The sequence below is a fragment of the Phalacrocorax aristotelis genome, chromosome 1 (assembly GCF_949628215.1).
Source record: "Phalacrocorax aristotelis chromosome 1, bGulAri2.1, whole genome shotgun sequence".
NCBI lineage: Eukaryota > Metazoa > Chordata > Aves > Suliformes > Phalacrocoracidae > Phalacrocorax > Phalacrocorax aristotelis.
In genome coordinates, this window is record NC_134276.1 from 8074970 (window position 1) to 8090145 (window position 15176).

Genomic DNA, 15176 nt, shown 5'->3' on the forward strand with positions numbered 1-15176 from the left:
AAAGAGTCAATCCCTGCAAATAAGCCATCATTATTACTGCTGCTGCTGTTATTATTATTATTATTATTATTAATCTTTCAGGAAAACTCCAGCTGTTCATTCTTTCTTGTTACATTTTAGGCTCTCTCGGGCAAGGATTGTTCGTTTTGATGCTATTTACAGCAATGTGCATGATCTTGGTACTTAACTAAAAAATGGTACTCTTGTGACATCTAATCAAACATGAAAGTGGCTAACTAGAAATGCTTATTCTCATCATCAGCTTATTCTCCACCAATGGAAAATCACATACTCTCTTCTGGAAACAATGGCACTTTAGAGTACAAGGCATCCCTGGCCCCTATCTCACCGGGAAGATACTCACCCATTCCAAAGCACATGCTTGTGGAGGACGACTACACCAGGTCAGATGCTTCTCTTTATTTGTTACCTTTCATGACAACTGCAAAGGACATAGGTAAAGCATTCAAATAGAATATGGCATATAGTTCTTTTCACCCATGTTCAGGGGAAGATGAACTGAAACTCTTAGAAGTGTGAAGACAACTAAGCGAAAGATCACACAAACGAATGCTGACGTGAGGTCCATGCTGTCTGGGTGCAACCCTGCACTAGTTCCTAAATGACACGGCTGCACTAGAACAATTCTGGCGCTGAGCAAAACTTTCTGCTTCTTAACACAACCTGGAGATCTCAGGATCAGTTATTCCTCTGGCTCGCTGAATCTATGGGTGGGGGGACTGTATGTGCATTTGTACCTGTACACTCTGAAAGGACCAGCTTGTTTAGTTTAGTGAAAGCAAGGCTGAAATAGCCTGTAATTGCTCTGTGTGCATCCATTGAAAGATAAATGTTATGGAGGGAAAATACTATGGGAAAAGAAAAAAATGTGTAAACTGGCTGCGAATAAATATAGGAGGGAAACTGGAAAAGGTTTCTTAACTGTTAAAGCAATCATAATATAAAACAGTTGTCTCTGAGAGCATAGAGGTTAAAAGGAAACTGTTTATGCAGTGGCACCTGATACCTTTATAAAAGGGGTTCTTTGATGTGATTATCAGCAAAATGACCCTGGAAATTGCTTCTAATATTTTTTTTAATAATCCCAAAAGACTTGTGACTACTGTATGGAAGTATGGTTGCAGAATTGTATCTATATAGCTGACTTCCAGGTAGAAAAGACACATAGAAAAATGTTAGGAGGATTCTTTCATACCTTGTGTTAGATCAACACCAAAAGTCACTGATGAGATAATGTGATTTACCTTTTTGTTTGAAGATCACTACCATTCACTTAGAAGACAACAGTTGCTAAGTTTGTAAAATGAGCCCTCATTATAATGTCTAGTGCCACAGAAAATGAGAAATTAATTTTTTTTCTGTGTTTCAGTATTTATAATTCATTGTGTTTAAAGCTAGGAGGGGGTTGTTCTGATCATCTAACCTAACCTACTGTGTATCTCAAGCCAAAGAATCTCATCCACTTGTGTATTCATCAGCTTCATAGCTTGCTAATTTGCATTTCATTTTTCTTTTTGCATATGATTACAATCTCAAGTTGCTTAACTTGTTGGATCAGACAGATTCAGAGTAACTACACCATGATACAGTGTTTAATCAGGACATAAATGTAGGGAAACCACACCTTCCTTCCCTGTCTTGGCTAAAAGAATTTCTCCTTTGTTTTGATTGAGGATGCAAAGCTGACATCGCTTTCCTTCAACTTATGAGATATTGAATTAGGATGAATTTTCTCTAAAGGGTTCCAAGAAGTTACATTTTTAAAATTATTAGCTAAAACATTGATTTCATTAAATTGTGCATCAAAGCTTTAGCTGGGCTAGTACTGACCTCGTAATTTCTAAAATGTCTGTGTATAGAAGAATACCGATATAGTGTCTAGATTACAATGATGAAGGCTTTGTCAATAAGCTTGCAATGCTGAATTTTCTCCTTCTGTAATGAGGTATCAACACCATTATTACTGAGAAAGAGTTGGCAGAGTTTGAAAATAGCAAAAAAATGCATTCTTAAAAGTTCATAATAGCTAAGGACACCAAGCAGTCACAGAAAGTGAAGGAATTAATCCTAAAAAAGGAGAAAAGCTACCCTGAGAATTAAAAGACCATTTAAACAGTTAGAAGACCTGTAAGGTTAGGAAGAAGTATCTTTAGAGAGTCCTGCATTTCTTTGTGTTCCATGTAGCTGATTTTAACTTTCTAACTGCTTCTACAAAAAAAATAAAAAAAATAAAAAAAGAAAGAACAGTCGTAGAAGAGAAGTCAATGACAGTCCTAGCCCATTGGGTCAACAGATACCCAGTAGAAAGCATACTTGCTCAAAGAACCATGCAGAATATATAATGAAATTAATTACTATCTCTTTTTGACCATTTTAGGAAGAAAGATGTATCCTGATATTTTTAGTTTGTTTCTAAACAAGTTAATTTTGCTGGTGTAGCCCCTGACAGTAAAATCAAATACTGACACAGCCTGGTTCTCGACCGAGGTATTCACACCAATGTCCATTTTGTATTATTTGGGGGAAAAATGAACCCCCAGAAAAGCCATGCATATTCTGTGAAATGCTCGTCTCCTGTGTTCTTCTTCCTACCTGGATTTGCATATTAGTGTGTTGTCTAATGAAGGGCTGATGTCCAAAGTCTTCTCTGGCATTGGCACTATCGACAGGAGAGGCTGACGGTGTAAGCATGACCTTCTGGGGAAGGTGTGCGGTGCTGGCAGAAATAAAGGTGTTGAGTAGCAGGAGCAGACCCTGAATGCAACAGAGCAAATCAGATTAAAATTTTATAGTCCTAAACAAGTATTTACTTCAGCCTATTGAAAAAGAAGAGGCTATTATGAACTTAATTATTTTAGTGGTAATAGTTTATATACAACAGTGATACCCAGAATACAAAAGCACAAAGAAAATTAATGTAGTCATAAGAAAAATGGCACTTCTTGCCATTGCATTTCCTCGCTGGGCAGGTATCGTACTGCATTGAGACACACCCAAACAAGTGCCAGAGACAAGTTTTCTCCTCTGACCACAACGACTAAGAAGCTCTGACCTTCAAAACTGAACCATTTAACCCTTGAACAATGCTAAGCCTTTTTTTTTTTTAATGTCCATGTAGCTAATTATTGCCTATTGATTCAAGTGGGACTATTGAAAATGCCGCAGTTAATTCTCACCGTGATTTTCACAGCTATGAACTGAGAATAGTGAAGGCACTCTTTCTGTGCAATGCCATAGGATTTGCTGATGAGTCTGCTGTTAAAATAAAAAGATATTTGGAAAGTCCTTGTTGCTGACCAGTTTAGAAAGACTTAAAATCTTTTGGGAAGTTAATTATCATATTGATAATTTTAGTGAAACCTATAGATCCCTTGATTGCAGCATTTATAATTAGGTTTCCTCACATAATTTTTTATAATTAAGATGATTGCCAACTACTGCAGTGCTATCCATTAAAACTACCTGGTTCTTGCTATAATAGGGTTTCAGGGTTAATTTACATGTTGATCGCATAAGGAAATTTATTACCCGTGCAGTCATAATATGGCAACACTTCTGGCAGATTTTCATTTGTGCCAGCTAAAAAATATTTGGAATAGTAACTTCTCCATTATAAGAGAATTTCTCTTATAAAAGAAGTCTTCTTATAAGGAGACTTCTCCTCTCTAAGAGGCTTCTGCAATTTTATAATTCTTTGTACACGTGATTTGAGTGAGGTTGATGACAAGATTTCTTTTAACTTACTTGCTATAATGAATCTATCAGTGAAGCTTAAACGGTTGAACAATCAACTCAATTTTTCCACTTTCTCTTGCTTTTCATATTTTGTTTTTCTATTTTTTGTTCCAGTTCTGATATTTTTTCACCAAAATACTTTTATTTTGCATAACATAAATGTTTCTTTTGATAAAAGCTTGTATTTCTTTGGTCTGATATTGAATCTGCATCTGAAAAAAATTCAGTATAAATTTTACTTAATAAAACTCTGGGGAAAAAATAACCTGAGCACAAGGGATAGAAAAGTAGAAAATTATCTTCACCCACAAGTTTTAATGCAGCTGGATGTTGTCTTTTAATTAGTGCGCTTTTGTAAGTTGTGTGTATCATTGTTCCAAGATGCTGCCACTGATGGGCATAATTTACTTTTTGGTTTGATGGATTCATTTGAAATTCACTGGGGATCGAAGTTTTGTCTTCCTGTATTTTTATAAAAATTGTCACCTTTTAGATTTTAAATAAAATAACACAACTTCAGGTTAGTAGAATGTGGGATCAAAAGTAACTCTATCAATAAAATCATCATCATTCTGCAAGTAAGTCCTTATTATTTTAGTTTCTAGTAAGATTAAAGTGTTGTGCGGGCAATGCAAGAGATTCCTTGATTGCATTGCTGACAATTTCCTAATGCTGCTAGTGGGAAGAAACAGGAATAATTCTCTGCTTGACCTGCTGCTTACAAAAAGGGAAGAATTAGCGGCAAAGGTGGTGATAAATAATAGCTGGGATCAGAGTGACCATGAGTTGGTTCAGTCAATGATTCCAAGGAAGTCTGAAAGATAGTCAGCAAGTTATGAGTGTAGACCTCAGAAGAGCAGACTTCAGCCTTTCTGGAGAATTGTTAAGCAAGATCTCTTGGGATGCTGCTACAGAGACATAGGGTCCATGAAAGATGGATGATTTCTCAATTAAACATACTGAGAACTCAGGAATGACCCATCCTGTTGAGCAGGAAGGAAGGGGATTCAGCAGAAGGCCTTCCTCCTCCTTGGCTGAGCAAAGTGCTTTCTGATGACCCAAAATGCAAGATGTAGGCAAGCGTTGCTTGACTGCTTAATGACAAAATCAGAAAGCTGATTGATCTGAGCCAAGACTTAGAAGGGTCATAAAGGAAAACAAAAAGTGATTCTGCAGGTGTGCTACTTTCAAAAATGAAGGTAAAATTTGATGAAGGGAAAAACTGAAGGGGGAGCGGGGAAGACAATGTAATGACAGACAATACGGAAAAAGCTGAAGAACTCAACATCATCTTTGCCAGGTGCTTAAGAGACCAGAAGGTAATTGGAATAGTCAGCATAAATTTACCAAAAGCAAATCATGTGCTTGCCCAGCCTGGTCACCTTTCCTGATGAAGTGACTAGCTGCACGGATGAGGGGAGAGCAGTGGGTGCCCCATACCAACCAGTGCCACACAGAGGTGCTGCCTTGAGCAGGAGTGCCTCTTTGCTGGGTGAAAACACAGCTGACTCCAAAGGCATTCCTGACCCATGTCATAACTCCTACAGATGTGCATCTGGGATCTGCTGTGGGGCACATGGTGATTCCTCTTCTCCACTAGTTGCCCTGGGGAGTGGCTGCAAAGGTATTTCTCGCCTCTTCTGTGGGCAGGAGAAGCTGTAACACGGGGAGCACCCTCTAAAACTCCTCCAGCAGGAGTTAGATAAACATGTACAACTAATCCATAGCTGGAAAGAAGATCTGATTTGTAAAGGTTTGGAAACCTTCTGGATAGCCTTTCAGGTGTCTCCTGGATTATATGCTGTCACCTTGCTCATTAGCCTTCTCCCAGCATGGCTGTGCTCATTTGCATGCAACAGCAGACTTTGGTAAGGCTTTTGACGGTCTCCCAGAGCACTCTTGTTTGAAAGCTGAGGAAGTGGACTAAAGGAAGAGACTGGGTTGGGAACTGACTAAACCAGTAGGCTCAAAGGGTAATGGCCACCACTTGACATCTGTCAGGTGGTCAGTGATGAGCAAAGTAGCTCAGGATACCTTGGGCATCAGTGAATATCTTAATCAATGACCTAGATCATGACACAGGGTGCACCCTCAGCAATGTTGCAGAGGATAATAAATTAAGGGGGAGTGGTTAACGTGACAAATGGCAGAGCTATATTCCAGAGGGATCTTGATATACTCGAGCCAGGAGAAACCTCATAAAGTTCAGTAAGAAGTCTGCACCTCAGATGGAACAGCTGCACACACTGGTACAGGCCATGAAACAAATATCTGAATTGCAGCTTCACTGAAAATGACCTGGAGGTTACACCAGATGCCAGGCGGAGCATGAAGCCAGGAGTGCACTCTCATGCCCAGTCAGGCAGTCAGCATACAAGGCTCTATTAGGAGAAGCATGGCCAGCAGAAAAAGATACGTTATTTTCTAGAAGACTCTGACTAATTCTTGTTCTTTGACTTCAAGAGGGTTGTAGGAAAACAGGAGAGGGTCCAACAGTTTCTCAGAGTCCTAAATCAGATAGAGATTAGATGGATTTTTGAGAGATTTTGGGCTTGTTTAATGTTGTGAAGAGGAGATTAAGGAGCATACTAAGAGCACCCTATAAGTATTCTGTAGCAAAGATGATAAAAATGAACTCTTCCCAGTAGACCAATGGCTGCAAGTGTTGGCTTTGGATGTTCTGATTTCATTTTGAGAAGAGAAAAAAGGTGCCAGGTGGGTGGAGTAGTGCTGGAGCAGGTTGCTTAGAAGGGTTGTGAAATATCCACCCTTTGAGACTTTTAAGATTTGGCTAGATAAAATCATGGCTGATCTGATCTAGTGTTGGCAATAATCCTGCTTCAAGCACAAGATTGGATGAGACGACCTACAAAGATGCATTCCAACCACATTTTCTATGGTAGTAGGAAGAAAAAGAGGGTTTTTGTTTGTTTGTTTTGGTCTTTTTGGGGACTATTCATTACTAATACAGCTGAGAGAAGAGTTACAATTTACTCCATAGCAGATGTCTGCCTTCCTAGTTCCAGAAATGTTGATATTATAACCTAAAAATCCTGTAGCTTTTAGATGTTCATTCCTTCTGTCTTTAGTGAAAAACACAGGCAAAAGAGTCATAAAAATAAAGAACTACCATCTTGAGTTTTTACTTCCTCTTTAACTTCAGAAAATGGTAACATCAAACTTCTGTGCTTCAGCTGATAAAAAATTCACTTTAACATTTAACTCTGGCTAGATATTAAAGATTCATGGATGAAAAAAGCTGTCTGAGTTATCTGTTTTGCTGTGAAAAGCATGTTTGATTTTTTTTTACATGCATCTTTCCAAAATAACATTTTCTGGACGAGGAGGAGGTGCTGGGGATTGGGAGGAAGAAAAAGGAGAGCCATTAAGCTGAAGTCTCAGGGGATTTTTTTTCCTGCATTCCTCAAATGTTTCTTCTTTACTTGTATAAACTTGCTAGCTGCATTGAGGATATTTTATGGGAACATTTGTAAATTTTTAGTGGTACACAGATTTGACTTTTCAATATTAAACCATTACAATTAATATTAGGGTTTGTGTGTTATAAAACTATCAATAACAGTTTTCTGACAATGGTTTTATGAAGCACAACAGTAGGAAAAAAGAATTGCAGTTTTTCGTAATGAGTCCTGAAAACTGTTCCTTTGGGATCTCTAATGAGTTGAATTAGATCATCCACTGGCAAAATAATCTGCATGTTTTAAAAGTGTATATTTACTGAAAGGAGTTAGCTGCATTTCCTATTAGTTTTTGTGTGGGAACAGAATTGAAACTTATGTTTCCCAGACAAAGAAGATCTTTAAATGGTGGATTTTATACCATGTTTTTGACCTGATGTTAATATACAAGTGATGAGTAAAAGATACATAGAAATACTCTGATGAAGTTATATGAATATGTGTGAGCTCTGAACAATTGTACACCATGCTTAACACAAACTCAGCATGTCACCTATGCCCTGAAGAGAATAAACTATATGTAGTAATATGGGGAGACTGATAATGCCTTTTATTTATTCTTCCTATTAAACCAGTTGTAACTTTGGCAGATTAATTGTTCAAGTTAAGATTTTCATGCTCAGTTTTTGCCTGGGGCTGCATTTGTTTATCCAGGAGTAGCAAAGGTTGCATGTTTGTTTTGCTTTAAAATTTAGTAGAAATTATATCTATTATTTTTTACGTCATTTTTATTAACATCTATTATTATCAAATTAAATTACATTTAGTTTCAACCATAGCAGCTTGGTCATTTAAGGGAGGGAGGGAGAATTACACGGCTTAGTTCATGTTCTATTCTATTCTATTCTCTATTAAAAAATGTTGTGATATAATATTTTAAATACTGTCATAGTCCATATACAGCTTCAGGGTGTTGAAGTATGGGAGCCAATGAAACTGAATCCACATAGTATTTCTACTGCATGTGTGAAAATCTATCTAAATGGCGACATATATAAGTCTTTGGAAAAACTGAAGTTCATTTATCCTTTAAAATGCATCTAATATTTTTCTGCAGTAGAAGTCTTTAAGATTCCGTACTCACACTGCAGTATATCAAAGCGTCTCACAATTTTGTAATACTGACTAGATTATTTAAAACAGCCAGCATGATTGAGGACAGCATTGTCAGGCCAAAGCTAGTTTTTCCCTCTACTTATTTCTTCCATCCCTTTCTGACACAGAAACATAACCAGGAGTGATTCTGTTCTGTGCTCTGAATGCCCAGTCCTGACAGATTTTAACATTGCAAAAACTGATGGAACAGGGGGATTGTGTTTGGGAAGGCGTTATGGTGAGACTGAGTGTGAAAATGAGGGAGAGCTTGTCACTTGTGAGAGAGTGGAAATCACAAGAAGGGAAGACTGGTATTTATTGGGTAAGAAAACTTGGATTTGGAAGGGAAATTTAGGGCATGGAAGAACGAAAGTGAGAAATGGGTGAAGAGGCATGAAGAAGCAGTGGAGGAAAATAGCCTGGAGAAGAGCAGCAATGAATTTCAGGGCTGCTGAACCAGCAACTCCCTCAGAGAGTGAGACATGAGGTTTGGGATAATCGATGGTTGTGCAAGAAGACTGGGACAAGGAACAGAGGCAGAGAACAGGTAGGAAAAGTTGCTGATAAGGTGCTGGTAGGCTCTGGCTAGAGCCATCCCTCTGTAGAAGAGTGAAGAGGAACCCAGGTTGCTGGGGTTTGCATGATGTATGCATGATCCCACCAGGCAGAATGTCATGATAGTTCATCTGCATTGCCTGTTCATCTGGAGGATGACTGCCTGCTGCTGCTACTGGTTATTCTGTCTCTCACACGGTAGAGTTCTCATGCTCTAGGTCTTAGCTGGCAACCCTACTGATGATTATGTTGAGTTCAATATGGTGTCCCATAATAGTATTTCGTTCATGGTTTAGTCTTTGATCAATCTCAGGAATTCTTTTTTTAAAAAAATAATTAAAAGAACACTATTTAAGTGTGGTGGGTTGACCCTGGTTGGACTCTAGGTGCCCACCAAAGCTTCTCTATCACCCCCTGTCCTCAGCTGGAAGGGGGAGAGAAAATATAATGAAGGTCTCATGGGTCGAGACAAGGACAAGAAGAGATACTCAGCAGTTACTGTCACAGACAAGAGACTTGACTTGGAGAAATTAGCTTAATTTATTAACAATCAAAATCAGAGTAAGGTAATAAGAAATAAAACCAAATCTTAAAACATCTTTCCCCCACCTCTCCTTTCTTTCCTGACTTTACTCCTAATTTTCTCTACATCCTCCCCCCAATCGGTGCAGGGGGATGGAGAATAGGGGTTGTGGTCAGTTCATCACAGGTTGTCTCTGCCACTCCTTCCTCCTCAGAGGGGCACTCCTCACACTCTTCCCCTGCTCCAGCGTGGGGTCCCTCCCATGGGAGACAGGCCTCCACAAACTTCTCCAATGTAAGTCCTCCCCATGGGATGCAGTTCTTCACTAACTGCTCCAGTGTGGGTCCCCCATGGTTCCACAGGTCCTGCCAGGAGCCTGCTCCAGCGTGGGCTCCAACATGGGCTCCCCATGGGGTCACAGCCTCCTTCTGGCACATCCACCTGCTCTGGTGTGGGGTCCTCCACGGGCTGCAGGTGGATATCTGCTCCACCGCTAACCCCCACAGGCTGCAGGGGCACAGCCTGCCTCCCCATGGCCTTCACCAGGGGCTGCAGGGGAATCTCTGCTCCAGCGCCTGGAGCACCTCTTCCCTCTCCTTCTTCACTGACCTTGCTGTCTGCAGGGTTGTTCCTCTCACATATTCTCACTCGTCTTTCTGGCTGCAATTGTACAGGGCTTTTTTGTTTCCCCTTCTTAACTATGTTATCCCAGAGGCACTACCACCATCGCTGACGGGCCCAGCCTTGGCCAGCAGCAGGTCCATCTTGGAGCCAGCTGGCATTAGCTCTGTCAGTCAGACATGGGGGAAGTTCTGGCAGCTTCTCACAAGCCACACCTGTAGCCCCCCCCCAACCCAATACCAAAACCTTGCTACACAAAGCCAGTACATCACATTACACATTAAGTGTTCAGTTAAGAAAAGAAAAAATTAAGTTTCTCTGTATAACCTCAAATTGGACCCTTGGTGAAATAAAATGGCACAGTTTTCAGTTACGCTATCCTCTAAAAATGCCTACTTGTAGAATATCTGTCAACAGCTTTTTAGAAAAAAAGAAGTCACAGTTGTATTTCCAAGCCCTATGTTATTATTCATTCCTTTCCATGAAGCAAGAAATTGCTAAATTACAAAGCAACTATTTTTTATTTCATGTATTACACAAATTTTTCAAATTAATTGTTAAACTACAAATGCATAGTAATTGTTTGCCTACCATAATATTTCATTTTGCTATCCCAAATTCATTTAAAATAATAAGTCTTAATTTGGGAGAATAATTTATGTTAAAATAAAAATTTAGTCATTGTCACGTCACCAGACAACCTCTTATGTCCTGAGTAATCTACACATAGCTAATCAGGCCTGTCAGAGATCCCCGAGTAATAGGATTTGACTATTTCTAATACAGTTAGTGGAAGCTACTTACTACTTAACACTTTAAAAAAAAATAATCTCAGATTCTGCTCTAGTGTTTGTAGGGAGATTTCTGAAATGACATGGTAGGACTGGCAGTGATAACGCACAGAAATGGTAAGTAACATTTAATAGTGCACAGAGGAAAAAGTTAACACTAAGTACATACCACATGTATCATGGACACAGACTCTTAAAGCAGCTATTACCACTTAAGAAAGACACCTTGGGGTGATTGTGGTTAGTTCAGTGACATTGTCAGCTCAGTACTCAAGAGAAGTCAGGAAGGTAAGCATGGAAATAGGATGTGACAGGAAAGGAAAATAAGAGAGTGCAAAACATAATGTTTTTCTGTATGAATACTACAGGGAGGCAAGTGGAAAAAGCCCCAGGAGAGAGTGACAGAGAAAAGCAGGGGTGTAGCATGGTTTCCAGGCACAGCTAAATAACCAGTAATTCCAGTGTAGAAGAAAGATGTCAGAGAGAGATAGAACAGAGATCTGCAAAAGTACCTGTTGCATAGAGAAGGCAACAGACGACGGCTATTAGCACTTTCTTACAACTCAGAAATGAGGGAGTTAAAAGCACATTGCCAGGTAAGTTTAAAATACAGAAGAAAAGAAGTTTTTGAAATGTTACCATATATTATCAATGTGCAAACAAGTAACAGGCTTAAAATACAAAAAGGTAGAGGGTTGTGGAAATCGTTGCCACAGGGTGCTGTGAAGCCTAAGAATATAAAAATGTTCAAACACGGATAAGTGCTCAAATTCATGGTGGATAGGGCCACTAACCACAATTTATTTGGATTTAGATTCTGGTCTACATGGTCCCTAACCTGCTGATTTTCAGCAGCTGAGCATGGAAGGGCCATTCTTTACTGGCCCTGTGTCCTAAAAAGCCACTGCAAAGGACTAGGGCCTTTGGTCTGATAGTCTCACCATTCTTACGTGAAACAGCCTTCTTTTTCATTACTACAACAGAAAATCATTACTGGTTTTTCTCAAATTAAGCAGTCATTTAATTTCCTAATTCCTAATGGCTAAGAATTATGACTGTAGAATTTGGTGTAGAATATTAAAAGTTCTAAATTGTACTTATGCCTTCTTGTAGGCCATTTCATTTGAAAACCCGATTAAAATGTTTAAATAATATTGTTAAGAGGAACAAGGCAATCCTTATTCTTCATTACAGTGCTAAAAATTTGCTGTGATCTTAAGCACTTGTTTTGCAGTTACAGAAAACTTTAAGGCTCATGAAAATAGTAGTTAATAATGGAAAAAGCTGAGAAATCATTGATTATAAAGGATTTCCAGAAAGAACTAAGGCAATGTACTTCCAGTATTTTCTTCCAGCTCTTTGTACCCCTCCTCTGTCTTTCATTTAGTTGAAATGAGTGAGTCTTCTTTGAATTGCCAGGACACAACCTATGAAATAAAGTCAACTTTCATTTCTAAATAAACCTACTGGCTATTAGAAGTGGAAGAGTTCTTTTGTATGAAATTGCCATTGATTTCTGTTTTAATACAAAATTTATACTGTTAAAGACAGTTTTTTTGACACTTCCCAGCAACATTATATTAGCAATACTAATGTTTTAGTTGTCTTTGCTGACCTGGGGTACAGTTAAAAATTGCTAGTCTGAAAAAGAAAGAAGTTGAAAACTTGTGGCATCATGAGATTTGCTTTCTCTCATATTGAATTCAGCATTTCCTGGCTATAGCTCTGCATACTCAATATGCTGTGAGAGCGTAGCTCATTTCCTTCCATATCATAAAAGGTTTTAAAATCAAAAAAATGAAACCGTTAACATTTAATGTGTTACGTTTGTTGTGTTACTGAACCCTACCAAACAGGCTTCTGCAATAAAAAAAAGTTAAAATTAAATTGAGGACCCTGCATGATGCTGAGAAGAGAACGGCTTTAATAATGCCATTTCCTTATAACTTCTGTTGTGCAATAAAGGCAGCCTGAAACAATAACACAATGGTGATCCAAACAAGGAATAATAATGACTACAAACAACAAGGAAGATTTGCTTTCTTTGCACAATGTTATGAAATAAATAAATAAACCCAGTGTCAGATCAATCTTCTACCTCCCACTGTTACTCTTAGCTTTTCCACCAATTAGTTATACCTTTCTGTGGAAATTATGCCTCATTGCAGTTAGGTCTACACTGATTAACAATTCCAGCTTTCAAATATTTTTTTTTTTTTGGCTAGAAAAGTAGTTTATGACTCTCTGCTGTTCACACTATCACTTAAAAGCTTACTTTGTGGTGCTGAGTGACTTGATTCTCTCTTGTGTGATTGAATTATCTACCGAGGCGTGCTCCGGGCGAGCTATGCTACTACTTACATTTTCTGCTGCCTTTTCTCTACTGTTGTATGCCTGATTCTCATGCTAACCTAATTATTGCTGTCCATCTAGACTTAGCAGTTGCTGCTTTCATTTCTCACAGAGCTTGGTTTTTAGCTCACTGATAAAGACAGAGAACTGTAATGTGTGTTTGTCACTAAATAAACAGTTTAGAGTCAGAAAGGGAGCAGATCTGTTAAATAAGAAGTTACAGCAGCAGTAGACTCCTATTAGATAATTACTCATTAAAGTAGATATTATAATTATCCATGAAGTATACAGTAATATTCACACATTTGACATTTTAAGGGGATTCTTTTGTATAAGTGTTAAAAAAAGAAGAAGAAGATAATGGACAAAATAAATTCCATAACGTAGTTCTTTGTTCTTTTTCATGTTAAAAATTACAAAAATTGCTTAGTATTATGAGACAAAACTCCTGAAGCTGTAACTGCTGAATCTGAAAGTGATGCAATTGCAAATAAACTACAGTGAATTAGTCCTTAAATACTGTTAACCTAGCTTTTACACTTTTGTTACAGCGTGCTAAATGGCCTGCTACATGTTTTTAATTTCATTTGAAGAATTAATGCATCATGAAATAAGTTCAGTCTGGCTCTTAATTATTTTGCAAGAAAAATTGAGGTGACCTGGACTGTATTTTTCAGAATGGCACATTAGAAACTATTTGCATATAGCATTCTCCTTATCTCATGCTCTGAGACAAGGCAACCTGGTTCTGTCATAACCCTGAAGAAAAAGAAATGTGAGGCAGGATTTACCAGGTGGGCTGATCCCATTGGACAGAAGTCCTTTATTCTTCTTCCAGTGAGGAGAAATATAAATGAGAAGAGAAAATTCTGCATTAGAAGAATCACAGAATCCCAGAATGGCAGGGGTTGGAAGGGACCTCTGGAGATCATCCCATCCCACCCCCTGCTTGAGCAGGCACACCCAGAGCAGGGGGCACAGGAACGCGTCCAGGCGGGGTGTGAATGTCTCCAGGGAAGGGATCCCACAGCCTCCCTGGGCAGCCTGTGCCACTGCTCTGGCACCCGCACAGGAAAGGGGTTCTTTCTCATATTGAGGTGGAACTTCCCATGTTCCAGCTTGTGCCCATTGTCCCTTGGCCTGTTGTTGGGCACTATTGAAAAGAGCCTAGTCCCATCATCCTGACACCCCCGCTTTAGATATTTATAGGTATTGATGAAATCCTCCCTCAGTCTTCTCTTCTCCAGGCTGAACAAACCCAGGTCTCTCAGCCTTTCCTCATAAGGGAGATGCTCAACTGGTCATTCATTTATTTACTTATTTATTTAGGGTTGTTTTCTTCCAAAGTAGGTAGGTACTATTGTAGCTAAGTAATAGTTTGCCATAGAGAAGGGTAAGAGTCAGGAGGATATCTGAAGTCAGTCTGTTGCAGCAAGTATCTTATATTACTTTTAAGGATTACTGGCCTGTATGAGGCACAGTTTGTGTGACCAGGACAGTGATCTGCCCAGCATGTTTTAATCATTCTCCTCCTTTCCATTTTTTATCCCAACCTTCAATTATCTTTACATTATTTAATATATGTTTACTAAATTGAATTGAGACAGAAAATAACTTTATACTGATCTGAGCTGGACCCTTGATGTTACGTACTGCTTATTTTTCAAGTGCTTGCTTTTCTCTACGAATAAAGTGGGAGGTGGGGCCCAGCTATGCCAATGGCAGTACTAGCATGTGCAGCTGAGTAGTACGAAGGTGTCTAAAGAATCAGTTTAGTCCATGATCTTGATGACCTTGAAGAACGGCATCTGATGGTAAAGAAGTGGCTATGATGATCTGTAGGCCTTAGAAGACGTGCCCTCATAACTGGAATTAGCTGATACCCTGAATCTTATTCTAAGCAGAGTCCAAGCTTTAAAAGGATAAGATGTTTTAATTCCTTTTCTTAACCTTAAGACCTCTCTTTCCAGCCCAGCTACTGAGGACATGTTGTTAGCTAGGTCA

General features: G+C 38.9%; 1 protein-coding gene across 7 annotated transcripts in view; it reads left to right on the top strand.

Annotated features, from left to right (window-relative positions):
- Positions 1-15176, top strand: part of DLG2 (discs large MAGUK scaffold protein 2) — a 1060076-nt gene that overhangs the window by 774819 nt on the left and 270081 nt on the right. For all 7 annotated transcript variants that reach the window (XM_075079151.1, XM_075079412.1, XM_075079695.1 and 4 more), the window contains one exon: positions 263-404. In XM_075079151.1, coding sequence (XP_074935252.1) covers positions 263-404 — 142 coding nt within the window. The remainder of the gene's footprint in view (positions 1-262; positions 405-15176) is intronic.